This window comes from Ziziphus jujuba, chromosome 3, assembly GCF_031755915.1.
Source record: "Ziziphus jujuba cultivar Dongzao chromosome 3, ASM3175591v1".
Classification (NCBI taxonomy): domain Eukaryota; kingdom Viridiplantae; phylum Streptophyta; class Magnoliopsida; order Rosales; family Rhamnaceae; genus Ziziphus; species Ziziphus jujuba.
In genome coordinates, this window is record NC_083381.1 from 4,496,212 (window position 1) to 4,511,075 (window position 14,864).

The 14,864-nt window shown below is 31.9% G+C and overlaps 1 protein-coding gene and 1 long non-coding RNA gene across 29 annotated transcripts; both read left to right on the forward strand.

Moving 5' to 3' along the window:
* Positions 1 to 1,792: 1,792 nt before the first annotated feature.
* LOC107421882 (pentatricopeptide repeat-containing protein At3g24000, mitochondrial-like) lies at positions 1,793 to 9,050 on the forward strand. 28 transcript variants are annotated; one of them, XM_060815687.1, is made up of 8 exons: positions 1,793 to 1,955; positions 2,437 to 2,572; positions 3,393 to 6,351; positions 6,491 to 6,639; positions 6,977 to 7,304; positions 7,774 to 8,004; positions 8,087 to 8,192; positions 8,708 to 9,050. In XM_060815687.1, the coding sequence occupies exons 2-3, from the start codon at positions 2,457 to 2,459 to the stop codon at positions 6,307 to 6,309; spliced, it is 3,033 nt and encodes a 1,010-aa protein (XP_060671670.1). In that variant the 5' UTR covers positions 1,793 to 1,955; positions 2,437 to 2,456; the 3' UTR covers positions 6,310 to 6,351; positions 6,491 to 6,639; positions 6,977 to 7,304; positions 7,774 to 8,004; positions 8,087 to 8,192; positions 8,708 to 9,050. The 28 variants fall into 28 exon arrangements, with proteins under 28 accessions (XP_060671670.1, XP_060671674.1, XP_060671669.1 ...); XM_060815691.1 differs by having other exon boundaries at positions 2,437 to 2,519; XM_060815686.1 differs by having other exon boundaries at positions 1,794 to 1,955; positions 2,433 to 2,572.
* A 2,785-nt stretch (positions 9,051 to 11,835) lies between these two features.
* On the forward strand, positions 11,836 to 14,488 carry LOC125423490 (uncharacterized). Its single transcript, XR_009638373.1, has 4 exons — positions 11,836 to 11,981; positions 13,193 to 13,259; positions 13,621 to 13,850; positions 14,077 to 14,488. It is a non-coding gene; the product is annotated as an uncharacterized LOC125423490 (long non-coding RNA).
* Positions 14,489 to 14,864: the final 376 nt, after the last annotated feature.

Consider the following 14,864-nt stretch of genomic DNA (forward strand, 5'->3'; position numbering starts at 1 on the left):
ATTATCATGTATTATAAGTATTCTATATGTTTTAAATAATAATTAATATATTTTTAATATGGATATGTATAAATGCAAATTCGAATTACTCAGAAGCTATTTGAGATTGACTTGTATGTTATAGAGCTTTATTTCTTATTTCAGATTTTTTTATTGTCAATTGCATTCGAGTAAACTAAAACCAAACTAATCTTGATCTCAAACTATTTGACTTATATATAACCCTAACCCTATTTTTGAATTTGTCATTTTTTTTTTCTTGTGACATTATTGTTTTCTAAACTATTCATAATTTTTGCCTTTTAGTCATTTAATACCCTTGAATTTAACAAACAAACATTGCAATTATAATGTCAAACCTAATACAATATACTTTTATTTGTCCTACTACCCTAGCCCAACATTTAACATGCAGATATATATGTGTATATATATATATATATACATATACATATAGAGTCAGCTTCAAATTGAATCCCTAATTAAAAAAATTTAGTGTTAAAACCATTAGATTATCATGATATAAGTTTGAATATATATATATATATATATTTTGATAATCGACTGTAAATACACTATTTATTTAAGTATTTATTTTGAGTTTGACAATAGAATACACTATAATCTAGTGTTAAAACCATTACGTTATTAGGAACAATTCTTTTTTAAAATTTTAAATTTTTTCTTTTTATGTTTTAATTTGGATGAACTTTAAAATATCCTTATCACAATTAGATTTAAATTAATTATTACATATTAAAAATATATAAATAAATATAAAATTTAATTTTTAACTAATTTTTACCAAATTTGGATATTTTTAGAAAAAAATATTTATAAAGGCTAAACCTTGATTTGAAATCAATATTTTTACCAAATATATAAATAAAAATTATTAATTATTTTTTTTATTTTCTATTCCTATGAATATCTATTTTTATTTTTAAAGAAATAATTATTCTGAATACTAAACATAGTCTAAAAAAATGAATTTAGGAACAATTTTGAATTTAATATTTTAATATTGCAGCTGACTCGAAAGGTGCCATATGCTAGTGGAGATATAAAAATGAAGCCCCATCGTAGGAAAAAATATGAATGTGTGTGTAGTACTTTTGACAAAAATAAAGATTTAGAGATTTAGTTGCATGACTTCGTGAAAAAATTTGAGACTTGTTTTACTCTTCTTTTCTTTTCTTCTTTGTTTTCTCTGTATAAATTATATTTTTATTAATTCTAATGCGAATAGCTATAAGAGCTTGCATATATATGGCAAAATAAACTTTTATTTACAAAATAAACTAATCTATCTTAAGTAAAAAAAATTTTATGTAAAAATTTTAAATGATTCATAGTAGAATAAGTTTATATATATTAAACAAAGCATAAAATATAAACAAAAAGTAAAACAAAAACCTTTTCTATGAACCTAAAATTTAAAATATTAAATTATATCATTCTTGATATAAATTTATAAAATTAATCCAACATAAAAAGAAATAATTTGATGTGCCTAATTTAGCTTAATCCACATGCAATACACGTGAACAACAAAGTATATATATAAATTGGTACAATATATTATTATTTTCAAATCAAGGTAGTAGATTTATTATAGTAATTAACAAATTAGAGACATTAAAAAAAAAAAAGAGGAACTAATTTTAAAATTTACCTTTTCTTTTTTTTTTTTTAAAAAAAAGCACTTATTAATATATGATTTTTTTAAAAGAAACTATTAATATGTAGTTAAAAGATTTTACATAAATAAATAGCACGTGTTTTCAGAGTAATAGATATGGTGGCCGTGTGGTCATACAGGATCTCTTTCGCTTCCGTCGCTCCAAACGCTGGCTTTGGCTCTCTCTCTCTCTCTCTCTCTCTCTCTCTCTCTCTAGCTCTCTTCTCTGCAAACCTTATAAAAAGAGTCCAACCACCGCCGGCAGTCAAGCCAGGTACGGCTTCTTTCTCTTTCTGGTATGCCCCCTCATTTGCGTTCTCGCTCTTTGTTATTTTAATGCCGTCATTTTGGAAGCTTTTTTTTTTTTTTTGGGTTTTTCACTTCAAGTTTCACTATCATGGTAACCAAAAATGTCTGCAATCTCCGTGCTTTATGTTATAAATTTAATGGTTTTTCTTCTTTGGTTGTTCAAAGCCTTAAATTCGTTGGAAAGTTAGTGCCTTTTTGTAAATTTGTATGTTGCAATTGGTTTTTCAATTCTTCATGACTTGGCTAAGATTTTTGGTTTTCTTGATGGCTTTTGATTGATCATCCTCGTTTGTTGCCTGGTGAAATCGTAAATTACTGGGAAAAAAAAAATTTAGTCTTGAGGTGGAATGAGGAATTTTGTGAGAGCTGGTTTTTATTTTTTCCGTTTCTGTTAGACAAAAAGAGAAAGAAAGAATCTTAATAATTTGTCGGTTTTCTGAAGGAAGGAGGGATGCTGTTCAATTAAATGTTCGACCATGTGGATCATTTTAATGGTTTCGTCGATTCAGCCCGGGGATGTTGCAGTTCTGTAAGTGGATGGATTTCTAGCTTACTCTCAGAAAATAGTGGAGAACTAGTGTAGTGAGTCATTGCATTGTGTTGGATTAGTTGATACTACTTGCTGCTTGCTCTGTATATGTTGCTGTATCAACGTACATGCTATATATTTTAATTGCTGATTGGCTCTCTTTTGGGTAATTCTCTTTTTGAATTGACTAAAGATAGGGAGTCATCATACATCTATCATGGTTGTAAATGATCATGTAGAAATAATTTCATCTGATAGTTTTAGTTATGAATATCAACACAAATTTTCATATTTTGTGGAACAGAGTTTTATTGGGTGTCCAAAATTTAAACGTGTTTCCCTTGAACTGGAAAATTTTATGTTGGAGAGGATTAATGAGACAGTGTTAATTTTTCTATGGGATTTGGATTGGTTGTCAACAGTTGGGGTTTGAGGTTCTTTTTCAGTTGGCATGGATGATGCCAAATGCATTTGATATTAGCATTTGGTTGATTGGAATAGCTTCTCTTTCTAGAAGAGGTAGAAGGGATCCTATTTATGTAGATGTTGATTGGATCATTGTCATGGTTTGGTTGATTCAGGCTGGACATGTTGTAGTTTTTAAGTGGATGGGTTTGTAGGTTAATCTTTAGAAATTGCAGAGACCTACTTAGTTATTACATTTTGTCTGATGGTTTGGCACTGCTTGTTACTCATCGTACTCACTATATTTCTCAATTGCAGATCGGATACCTCAAGAAATTCTAATTTTTAATTGATTGAATATGTGGAAAGTCATTTTACATCTATCATGCCAAATAGCTGTCTTTGATGCATTTGATACTCCAACAGTTTTTCTGAGACGAAGTTTTGATTCCAATCGATGGACTGCAGTTTTAATGCGTTGAAAATGGTTGGTCCACCAACTGGCTTTCGAAGCCTCTTGTTGCCCATTTGCCAAGTACGCATTAGTCCCCCTTGGAGTTCAGTACCATCTTTTTTTCAAGTGACATACCAGTCTTGTTCTGCAGTTAATTTGACAGTATCAAACCCCACAGATGATTTAGCTTTCAAAGTAATACCTGGAAAGTTTAGTAATGGAAGCTCGCCTAGTTCAATTAAAATTGAGACGAATGTTAGAAGCAAGCCCTTTAAGTTTGATAGCAAAGAGAGGCTTAGACATTTTTCTGAGATGCTTCATGCATGCGCTTCAAAAAGGTGTTTGAATGAGGCCATGGCTATTCACGGACAGGTAATCAGGAGTGGGATAGACCCAGATTCTCATTTGTGGGTTTCCCTGGTAAATGTTTATGCGAAATGCGGTAGACCCGTCATTGCATGGAAAGTGCTTGATAAGATGCCTGAACGAGATGTTGTGTCTTGGACGGCTTTGATTCAAGGATTTGTAGCTGAAGGATATGGTAGTGATGGTGTTAATTTGTTTTCTGAGATGAAGAAAGATGGAATAAAGCCAAATGAATTTACTTTGGCTACTGGTTTAAAGGCTTGTTCTGTTTGCTTAGATTTAGAATTCGGGAAACAGCTGCATGCAGAAGCTATCAAAGTTGGCTTCTTCTCAGATTTGTTTATTGGCTCTGCTCTTGTCGACCTTTATGGAAAGTGTGGTGCAATGGAGCTTGCAGATGGAGTGTTCTTTTGCATGCCTGAGCAGAATGCTGTGTCCTGGAATGCATTGCTTAGTGGATATGCTCAGGAAGGCAATGGGGAAAAAGTTCTGGAACTGTTTTACAGAATGATTGAATCTGAAATGAGGTTAAGCAACTTCACATTATCCACTGTGCTCAAGGGTTGTGCAAATTCGGGAAGGTTGAGAGAAGGTCAGGTTGTGCATTCCCTAGCCATAAAAGGAGGGTGTGAACTTGATGAAATTCTGGGTTGTAGCTTTGTTGATATGTATTCGAAGTGTGGCCTGGCGATTGATGCATTAAATGTGTTCATGAGGATAAAAAATCCCGATGTAGTGGCCTGGAGTGCAATGATAACTTGCCTTGATAAGCAAGGACTGTGGCAGGAAGCAGCTTACCTCTTTCGTCTGATGAGACGCAAAGGCGTCAGACCAAATCACTTTAGCTTCTCAAGTATCCTTAGTTCTGCCAGTCATCTGGGTGACCTTCGATTTGGTGAAAGCATTCATGCTTGTATTTGGAAATTTGGGTTTGAAAATGAGGTGTTAGTTAGCAATGCTTTGATCTCAATGTACACAAAAAATGGAAGTATTCAAGATGGCACTCAAGTGTTTGAGGCAATGAAAATTCGTGATTTAGTTTCATGGAATGCCCTATTATCTGGATTCCATGATGAAGAACTTTGCAATCTAGGACCAAGAATATTTCATCAATTGCTCGTAGAAGGTTTCAAACCCAATATCTACACATTCATCAGCATTTTAAGGTGTTGTTCAAGCCTTATGGATGTAGGCTTTGGAAAACAAATACATGCACATACTGTCAAAAACAGTCTTGATGATAATGATTTTGTCAGAACAGCTCTGGTTGACATGTATGCCAAAACCAGGCTATTGGAAGATGCAGATGTAGTCTTCCATAGATTAACTAATCCAGACCTCTTCACTTGGACAGCCATCATCACCGGATATGCACAGACTGGTCAGGCAGAGAAGGCTGTTAATTGCTTCCGTAAGATGCAGCGAGAAGGTGTAAAACCAAACGAATTCACTCTTGCTGGGTGTTTAAGTGCTTGCTCGCACATAGCTACCCTGGAAAATGGGCGACAGCTCCATTCTATGGCAATTAAGCATGGCCATATAGAAGATTTATTTGTTGGTAGTGCACTTGTAGATATGTATGCAAAATGTGGATGCATAGAAGATGCTGATGCTATCTTTGAGGGCTTGGTTTCACGGGATACAATTTCATGGAACACCATTATATGTGGATACTCCCAACATGGGCTAGAAGAGAAAGCTCTTGAAGCGTTTGAGATGATGTTAGATCAAGGCATCATTCCGGATGAGGTCACCTTCATAGGTATTTTTTCTGCATGCAGCCATCTGGGTTTAGTTGACGAAGGAAAAAAGCACTTTAAATCTATGATTGAAATTTTTAAGATTAATCCTATAATTGAGCATTATGCTTGTATTGTTGATATTCTTGGTCGAGCTGGAAGGTTTGATGAGGTTGAAAACTTTATCAAGGCTATGAAATTAGCACCATATTCCATCATTTGGGAGACTGTTCTTGGAGCTTGTAAACTGCACGGTAATGTGGAATTAGGAGAAAGAGCTGCAGCTAAGCTTTTCGAGATCAAACCTGAGATGGATGCTACTTATATTTTGCTATCAAATATTTTTGCTGCCAAAGGTAGATGGGATGATGTTAGAAAGGTCAGGAAATTAATGTCTAGTCAGGATGTTAAAAAGGAACCTGGGTGTAGCTGGGTTGAGGTTGATGGACAAGTCCATGTGTTTGTCTCTCAAGATTGTTCACACCCTAGAATTGGGGATATTTACTTAAAATTAGAGGAACTAGACAAAAAATTGGCATCAGCAGGTTATATACCGGAGACAGCAAATGTACTTCATAATGTAACTGAAACAGAAAAGAAGGAACACCTTCAATACCATAGTGAAAGGTTGGCTCTTGGTTTTGCCCTTATAAGTACCAATCCTCTGAAAACAATACGGATTTTCAAAAATCTACGCATCTGTGGTAATTGCCATGATGTTATGAAGCTCATCTCAAACATCATGAATCGGGAGATAATTGTTCGTGATATTAAGATGTTCCATCATTTTAAGGCTGGCACTTGCTCTTGCCATGATTTTTGGTGATCTAGTTTTAGAAGTTTGCAGAGAAGGAAAATAAAAATGAAGGTACGTAACAGAAAAACAACACTTGCCCCTGCTCTTTGACTGAATGCTTTTATAAGAAGATTCCTTCCTAATCATTGGCTCTTAAACTTTGGTGGAAATTGTGCATATATTTGAATTCCATTTTACTTCTGATGTGTAGGTGATGACATTGACACTTTTAGCCTTCAATGCAGAGCCTGGGTAAAGACCAAGGAGTCATTGGTGCATAACAGATCAGATTGGTGGTTTTACTTTTTATTGTTCCACAAACCATTTCGCTTTGACGTCAAAGCTCGTTTAATTTTCAAGGTATGCTTTATAGTTTCTTGAAACAAAACTGCACTTTTTTATTTGAAAGAACTCCAATTTTTTATTCGAAAGAACTCCACTGTTGATAGGTTTTGTTGTAGTTTTCTTTAGATCTATAAGTTTTTATAACCATCAATTCCTATGGTAGGCTTATTTGAAATTTAATATTTGTGCAATAAGAGGAAATTTAATATTTGTGCAATAAGAGGAAATTTAATATTTGTGCAATAAGAACTTCAGTATGCATAAATACCTAGCATATTTGGTGTATAAAAGAAATCAATGTATAGGCTTTGGTGGCATCACTAATGTTTGTAATATTCCATGTTTCTGTTAGGTATATGGTTTTTGTGATGGGTGCCAGAGGAAGCATGTAAATGCTAGTGTATGTATGAGGTATTGTACAGAATCTACAGACGTTTCTGACAATCAAACACTTTCAGGAATTATTGGTGGAACATAAAATTTCTGTCCTCAGGGCTCTACATATAAATGCATACGTAGATACATACATAAATACATGTATTGTTATGTTTTTGCATCTGTTTTCCATTCTTTGGTTGTATTGGTACTTTTTTTATACATTATATATGTCCATCTTCTTTGTTATCCAGGTGCTTTGTGTACATGGTGCTCTTTCTCTTGATATTTGAACCATTGATCAGGTCACACCCTCTTTCAAATTGTTGATTAATTGGCAATTTTGTATCTTAAAGTTTACTGATTACTGTATTTATAATAATTTCGTTCATATAATTGCCACAACCCACTTTCTTTAATTAGTTGATATGCTTTTTTACGTCTAAAATTCATAGCAATCATGTACTTTTATTTCCATTTCAGATATATGAACTTTTCAAAGAATTTTTGTTTTTTTTAATATCATAACTGTTCAAATAACCTTTGTTCATAAGAATGCAAACATTTGGTTTTGTTCCATTTAAGTAGTGCTTTTATCCTATGAACTTCATGTCTTAGGATGTCCTCTTTCAACGTAACTTTTTAATTGCCCATCTTTTATTACACCTACAACCAGGGTAAGACTGTATTGTCCTTGAAGCATAAGAAGCCTTTTATTGCGCTTCATCTACATGAGTTACCATCATCATCAGCTTTGAACTTTTCATTTGACAGGTAAGGATCTTTGTCAAAATTGTGAAATTCCACATGAGGGGCCATTTTTTTCACTTGATGAGAAGTGATCCCAAAGATATTGAAATATGGCGGTTAGTCTCTGTGAGCCGGTTGGTTTTTTGGGTCCACAGTCACCTTTAAGTTGATGATCTGATCTCAACTTTAACAAAAGTATTTCCAGAAAAAATTATGAATTGGGTGCCATTTTCCACATCCAAGAAGAAAAACACTGTAAGTGCATGATTCAAAGACAAGGGCCTTATTACTACAAGACTATGAACTTTTATACTGATTGTTTCAATGATTTTAATAGGTCTGTGGACTGGTCAAGTTCTCAATTTTTGCAGGTGTGGTCTGTACCAAATTACTGTTATATTTCTGAGAATGCTGCTTCTATATTGCGCTTCAATGAGAATGTGGTAAATATTCAAGCTTTTTGCATGATATCATTTTATATTGCTCTTTAACTTGTTAAGTGTATGGAAAGAAATGCTTACTGCCCCATCAAGTGAGAATTGCATACAAACCTGAACATGCTTATTAGTTCTTAAACAATAGAGGTTCCATGGAACCATGCTTTTGTAGTATCTTGAAGTAAAATCATTCAGTTGTGTCCTTGCTATTAATTTAAAAATAGTTGTTCCCATTTTATTTTGCTTGATTTTGTTACTTTTTATTTTTTTATTTTTATTATTCTTATTATTTTTTTTTGTCATAACCTGTTATGTAAATATGGTTCTGATCTTTTCCATGATTTAGACTGTATTAGAATCCTCACATTATACTGACATCCCAGTAGTTTATTTGTAAGTGAAAGTGTCTTCATTACAATTTTAAAACTGAAGAGGAGGCAAGTCAAGGATGTCGTTAACTAGTGCTGTTCTAACAATTAACCAGAGATATCATTTATTTTATTTATTTATTTTTTTTAAAGGAAAGAGACGGCAACCAGATTATAACAGGAGTTCCATATTTCTTCTAATCATATGGAGCTATTGCTTGCATGAATTGTATAATGATTGGATCGTTGTCGTGTATAGCAGCTGAGGCATCAACTTGCAGGAGCAGAAGGATAAAAGATGCAATAGCATCAATGGCAGCATAAGATTTTCTTCTTATGTTATCAATGGTATTTATCCAAGGTTTGCTCCCCCTAGTATTTAGTCTGTTCACTCCCCCTTACATTATATAACTGGCAACTTTTTGATCTCGTGAATTTTCTGACATTGATACGAATTACTATTCTATTCAAAATTTTGTTTTTGGTAAATATTCTATTCAAAAGTTTAATATGTTGGAAGATGGATTGTTTGTATATATATATATATATATCTTATAATTCGGTAACTTTTGAAAATACAAAGCATATCAATTTTACAGAGAGAGATGGTTCAGTAATTTTTCCAAATCAAAATGGTAGAACTATGAATTGCTGCAACACGTGTTAAGCGCTACTAAAACCCAATCCGTTAGAGATAAATTAAGTGGTTATCATATTAAGTCCTGCCTTTAGATAGAATGTGTAGAAATTATAAATATAGCCCTCTATATACATTTTAATGAATCAATACAATACATAAGTTTCACTGATATTTCTCTTTGCTATTCTTCTTTACTAGCTATCCCTCATGGGCATTTTTTTTTCCTCTCCTATTAGACATTTTGTTAAGAAAAATTTTTTTCCTATGATTTCTATAATGGTCATGATGGCTAAAAATATGGAGAAAAGAGGAAGAAGTTATCGGAGGAAAGAACACGAGGATAATAAAATGTATTTAACTCTTCATTTATTATTATTTAAGTTGTTGTCTATAGAAATTCTTCAAAATAAAATATATTTTCAAATTCTATGACAACATATTATTATTATTATGAGGGGTGCCGATTTCATCATACCGATTTGATAGATACCTAAAACAATACATCTACTTTGCAATAAATACATCAACATCAAAACTGGGGATGCAAAAGTCAAAATCTACTTTCTTTCTCTTCTTGGCATTATTAAACGCATAGAATTAGTAGGGTGTTATGGATGTTAGTCCTAGAAAATGAAATAAAATAACATAAAATAAAAATACATGAACCATAATGTGGCCTCCACAAATTCATATGTTACTTGAAATCTCTAAGATTGGCTTTTAACCAAAAAATTATGGCGAAAATTAATAAGATTAATTTTTGTCTAAACTTTGAGTTCTTACTGTTATATTTCTTTCCTTCTTTTTGTTAAGTGATCTGTGCTCTTGCTTCTAGAGAGAGAAAGAGAGAGAATAGATTTGCATTTTTCTATTTTCTACAAGGGGAAATTATTGTTTGGATTTGTATTTTTATTGGAAATGCTTTGGAATGTCGTATGTGGACTCAACTTTTTTTTTTTTTTTTTGATAATGTTAAATCTTCTCCAAAATTCCAGTCATTTCCACAATATATCCACAAGTAAAACACTATTAAACCATTAAATCTAACCTTTAAAAAAAGAAAAAAAATAAGGGTTGCTGAGGGCCATGGGCTCGGTGAGGATGCAGACACTTTTATTTATTTATTTTTTTCCTAGTCATCCACTACTCCTCTCTCCTTTCTCTGTCACTCTCTTGATAAATGCTATGTTACATACTTTAAATTTTGTATTTGATTTGTCAGATTTTTTAAATTTTTATTTCAATTTTAAATCTTTTTAGAAAATTTAAAATTGTTATCTATTAAAATTATTTTATTAGAAATTTTAAATTATTGTTTGGTTTAATTTGTTTTTGCTGAGATATTGTTTATTTAAAATTGGTTTATAAAAATTTAGAAAAGCTATATTCGATTTATTATATAATTAAATGTTCTAAAGTATAATGATATATTTGTCCTTATCAATAGGACATAGAATGAAAGGGATTAAATTCTTGCAGGGATTAAATTTGATATTTTAAAAACCTAAGGGTCTGTTTGGCCATGTTTTCTGTTTTCTGTTTTTGAAACATTGTTTTCAGAAATGAAAACAGAAAACTGTTTTCTCTTGTTTTATGAAAACAAGGAGCATTTGGCCATTGATTTTTGAAAATAGTTTTCAATACCAAAAAATAGAAAATATGTTTGGTTACATGTTTTTAAACAGTTTTTTGTTTTTATTTTTATTTTTTATTTTTTTTTGGGTTACATACAAGGTTTTTATTTATTTTTCTTTCATTTATATATAATATATGTAGCTATAATATATTTATATATATTTACATAATATTAATTCATTTCCATATTAATGAATTATATACATATATAATATAAAATATGTATTGAAATCTAATATAACTTTTTTTTTCCATTGAATTTTTTTGTCTATTATTATATAATAAAACGTAGTTGATAGTATATAATAAAATAATTGTTGCTAATAGGAAATTAAATTTTATAAGTCTAATATATAAAATCTCCAACTATAAATATCCATTAAATTACTAATTTTACATATGAATAACATAGTCATGCCACATTACTTGTGAAAGCTGATTGCGATAAGCTGCCATAGCTGTTGCTGCTTTGTCTGACAAATCTATACTATTGTTTGATCCACTTGTACTAGCTTCTTTATCTTCAATCTCTTGTTCTTCTTCTTCCCATTGTGTAAACATAACATCATTTTGTGCCCACTTTCGAATGAAATTATGTAGTGTACAACAAGCTATAACTATCAAAGGTTGTCTACTTTGCTTGTAAGGTGGCATCATTTTCAAAATTCGAAAATGTGCTTTCAACACACCAAAGCAACGTTCAATAACATTTCTAAGTGAAGAATGCCTATAATTAAACAATTCTTTTGGTCCTCTTGGTTGGCGACCTCTACCATGATATTCTTGCAAATGATATCTTTCACCTCGAAATGGAGGAAGAAAACCCATGGTACATGAAAAGATAAATCACTATTGACTATATTGACTGTGTATTCGATGTGTATTTATCGCAATTCGATCAAAAAACTCTCTCTCTCTCTCTCTCTCTAAATCATAATTAGTAGTGATCGGTAGAAAGAAAAATGTCGAGAGTCTGTTTGTTGCTTGTTTTTGTGCTAAATACCAGTGTTGGGGTCTTAGCGGTTGTCGAGAGTCTGTTTGTTGCTTGTTTTTGTGCTAAATACCAGTGTTGGGGTCTTAGCGGTTGAGGCTTTTAGCAGACAAGATTTCCCTACTGGCTTTGTCTTTGGCGCTGGAACCTCAGCTAATCAGGTCCATTTATATTTTTTGTTTTATATATAAATAATATATATATATATATATAAAACAATTTTTCATTAGGATACCTGATGAAATTGTGGTACGGACTCATATATATCATTTTAAATATATGCATTTTTTTAAAAATAAAATCTCATGATAAGAGCTGGACTATATATTAGGGGTGGGCTCGGTGCGGTTTGGTTCGGTTTTATAGATTTTTTTAAACCGAACCGACCAATTCGGTTTGGATTGGATACGAACCAAACCAAACCGACCACCATTTTCAACCCAAACCAAACCAAACCGATGATTCTTGGTCGGTTTGGGTTGGGTTAACGGTTTAGATCGGTTTGGATCTAGGCCCAAATTTTTTTATTTATGCTATTTTGAAACAAAAATTGTACACATTGGGTTCAAAATTGTATAAAATTTTTTTAGGCCTTTTTAATTATCAATTTTCAATCATATTCATGCATTATATTTTGAATTAAGCATCTTTTTCAAGCTATTATCTAAATTAAATAATTTTAATATACATTCAACTAGCAAAAATACCAAATAAACTAACTATTAACTACAATGCAACATGAAACCATACAACTACAATACAAGTAAGATAATACAAAATAAAATGATATAACTATAATATAAGTCTACAACTACAACCTAATTATACAAATACATCATACACCAACAAATAAATTCTATAACAAATCTACAACCATTATTAATTATAAAATAGAATACAATCAATATTTGAAATCTTAAATTTTAAAATGAACTTATAATTAAATAAACTAACAATCCATAAAAATAAAAATTATTTTAAAAAGTCTTCTTCCACACTCTTCAATCCCATTCTCACAATAAATAAAATAATAGTTTTATTTTATAAGTATATACTATATTTATATATAAAAGTAAAATAAAATGTTAGTTTAATTGATGATCGGTTTGGTGCGGGTTGGGTTGGATAAATTTCATCCAACCTACAACCCGAACCGACCGTTTCGGTTTTTTTTTTATATATATAATAGAACTAAACCGATTAATAAATTAAAACCAACCCAAACCAAACCAAATATGTCGGTTTGGTCGGTTTGATCGGTCCGATTCGGTTTTTGCCCACCCCTACTATATATATATATATAAATACATACATGCAAGAAGTCATAGAAGTAATTAATGATGTTTATGTTAAATATATTATTCCATGGAAGGTGGAAGGAGCAGCAAACGAAGATGGGAGGACTCCCAGCATTTGGGATAGTTCTTTTGCTCCTAGTGGTAAGTCATTTCTTCTTCATGAGCAGAGCAGCCTGCCAGTTTATATATAAATTGATTGTAAAGAAAATTAATTTGTTAAAAGAAACTATTAAGATTTAATTATCAACTGGTCCTGTATTTTGGTTCACTACTTTAACTAAGTGGAAGAGTGTTGCAGACCAAGCTTTAGGCGTCCTTGTCTCACAGCAAAAAAAGAAAATACCCACACAAAATTATCTTCTGTATAGCTTTTTACCCAGATCACCAAAAAAGCAAAGGCATAGAAAAGGGAAATTCAATATGGCAAAAAAAATTCAGTCGGGACTTATTGAAGGACTAATTAACCCCACCATTTTTTTTTTCACTCTCTTTAATGCTGCAGCCGTATTTGAACAACCTTACAAGAGGATCCATCAAATAATCATCTTGGGTGTCCTCTACTGAAAAAATGGAGAAGAGCTGGAAACTAGCTTTACTCCTCCTGCATATATTTCTAAAAGACTCTGCTCTTCATAAGTCCAGAACCAGAAACTGAGCCAACCTCTTCATCATCATCATCAACATCTCCATGAGAAAAAGAGAGTTTTACCAAAAACCGCTATTGTAAAAGAGGTGGGTGAAGTGAAATAGCTGTATTATTAACTAATAGCAATTATTATTCAGAACTTCCTAATTTAATTTCTTTGATGGAATTGGAATCACTATTGTCCCTACTGAATTTTTTTTGCCATATCGTGGAATTGGTATGAGACTCAAAGGCTAACCAAGAAAAATTCACAATCAATAATAAGCAATTAAACCCAAATCTAAAAAAATTACAAACACAATTTATCAACAGATAGAATCCAACCAGTATTGAAAGAGAGAAGCGAGGAAAACCTGATTGGTGAACTTCAGCAGAGATCGGTGAACTTCAGCAGAGATCTGTTCGAATTTGTTGAAGGCACGGCTGACTATTCGAGATCTGTTCAATGAAAGTTAGCTGGTGTGCGTGGGTCGACGAGCGGTGAACGTTTCGCAGGCCAGTGAAGGAGCTGGTCGAGTGACGAAGGTGAGAGAGAAGAGAGGCCAAGGTGAGAGAACAGGTGGAAACATCTTTTTGATGTTTTCCCAATTTTGTTTTTTTTTTTTAACTTGTTTTCAGAATTTGTTTTTAGAAACAAATGGCCACACAGGTATAAAATTGTTTTGGAAACAAATTTCTGTTTTCAAGAACAGAAAACTGTTCTGAAAACAGCTGGCCAAACAGGCCATAAGTGATTTATTTGTAATAAATCTAAACTTTAGGGGGTATGAACTAATATTCTCCTGAATGTGTTGTATTATTACCCCATAGTACAACACTTTCTACTTTTGAGAAATTATAATTTGGTCCTCTAAAAAAATAGTATATTTGGGATCGACCAAATTGCTAGTTCCCAACCTTTTCCATTCATTCATTTTTAATGCTACATCCAAATAAATCTAAATTTTAGGGGTTATAAAGTAATATTCCCCTGAAGGTTTTGTATTATCCCCTTATAAACACCTTCTACATTTGACAAATTATAATTTAGTCCTTTAAAATAGTAATACATTTGGGACCAAATTGCTAGTTCCTAATGGAATTTTAACCATTCATTCATT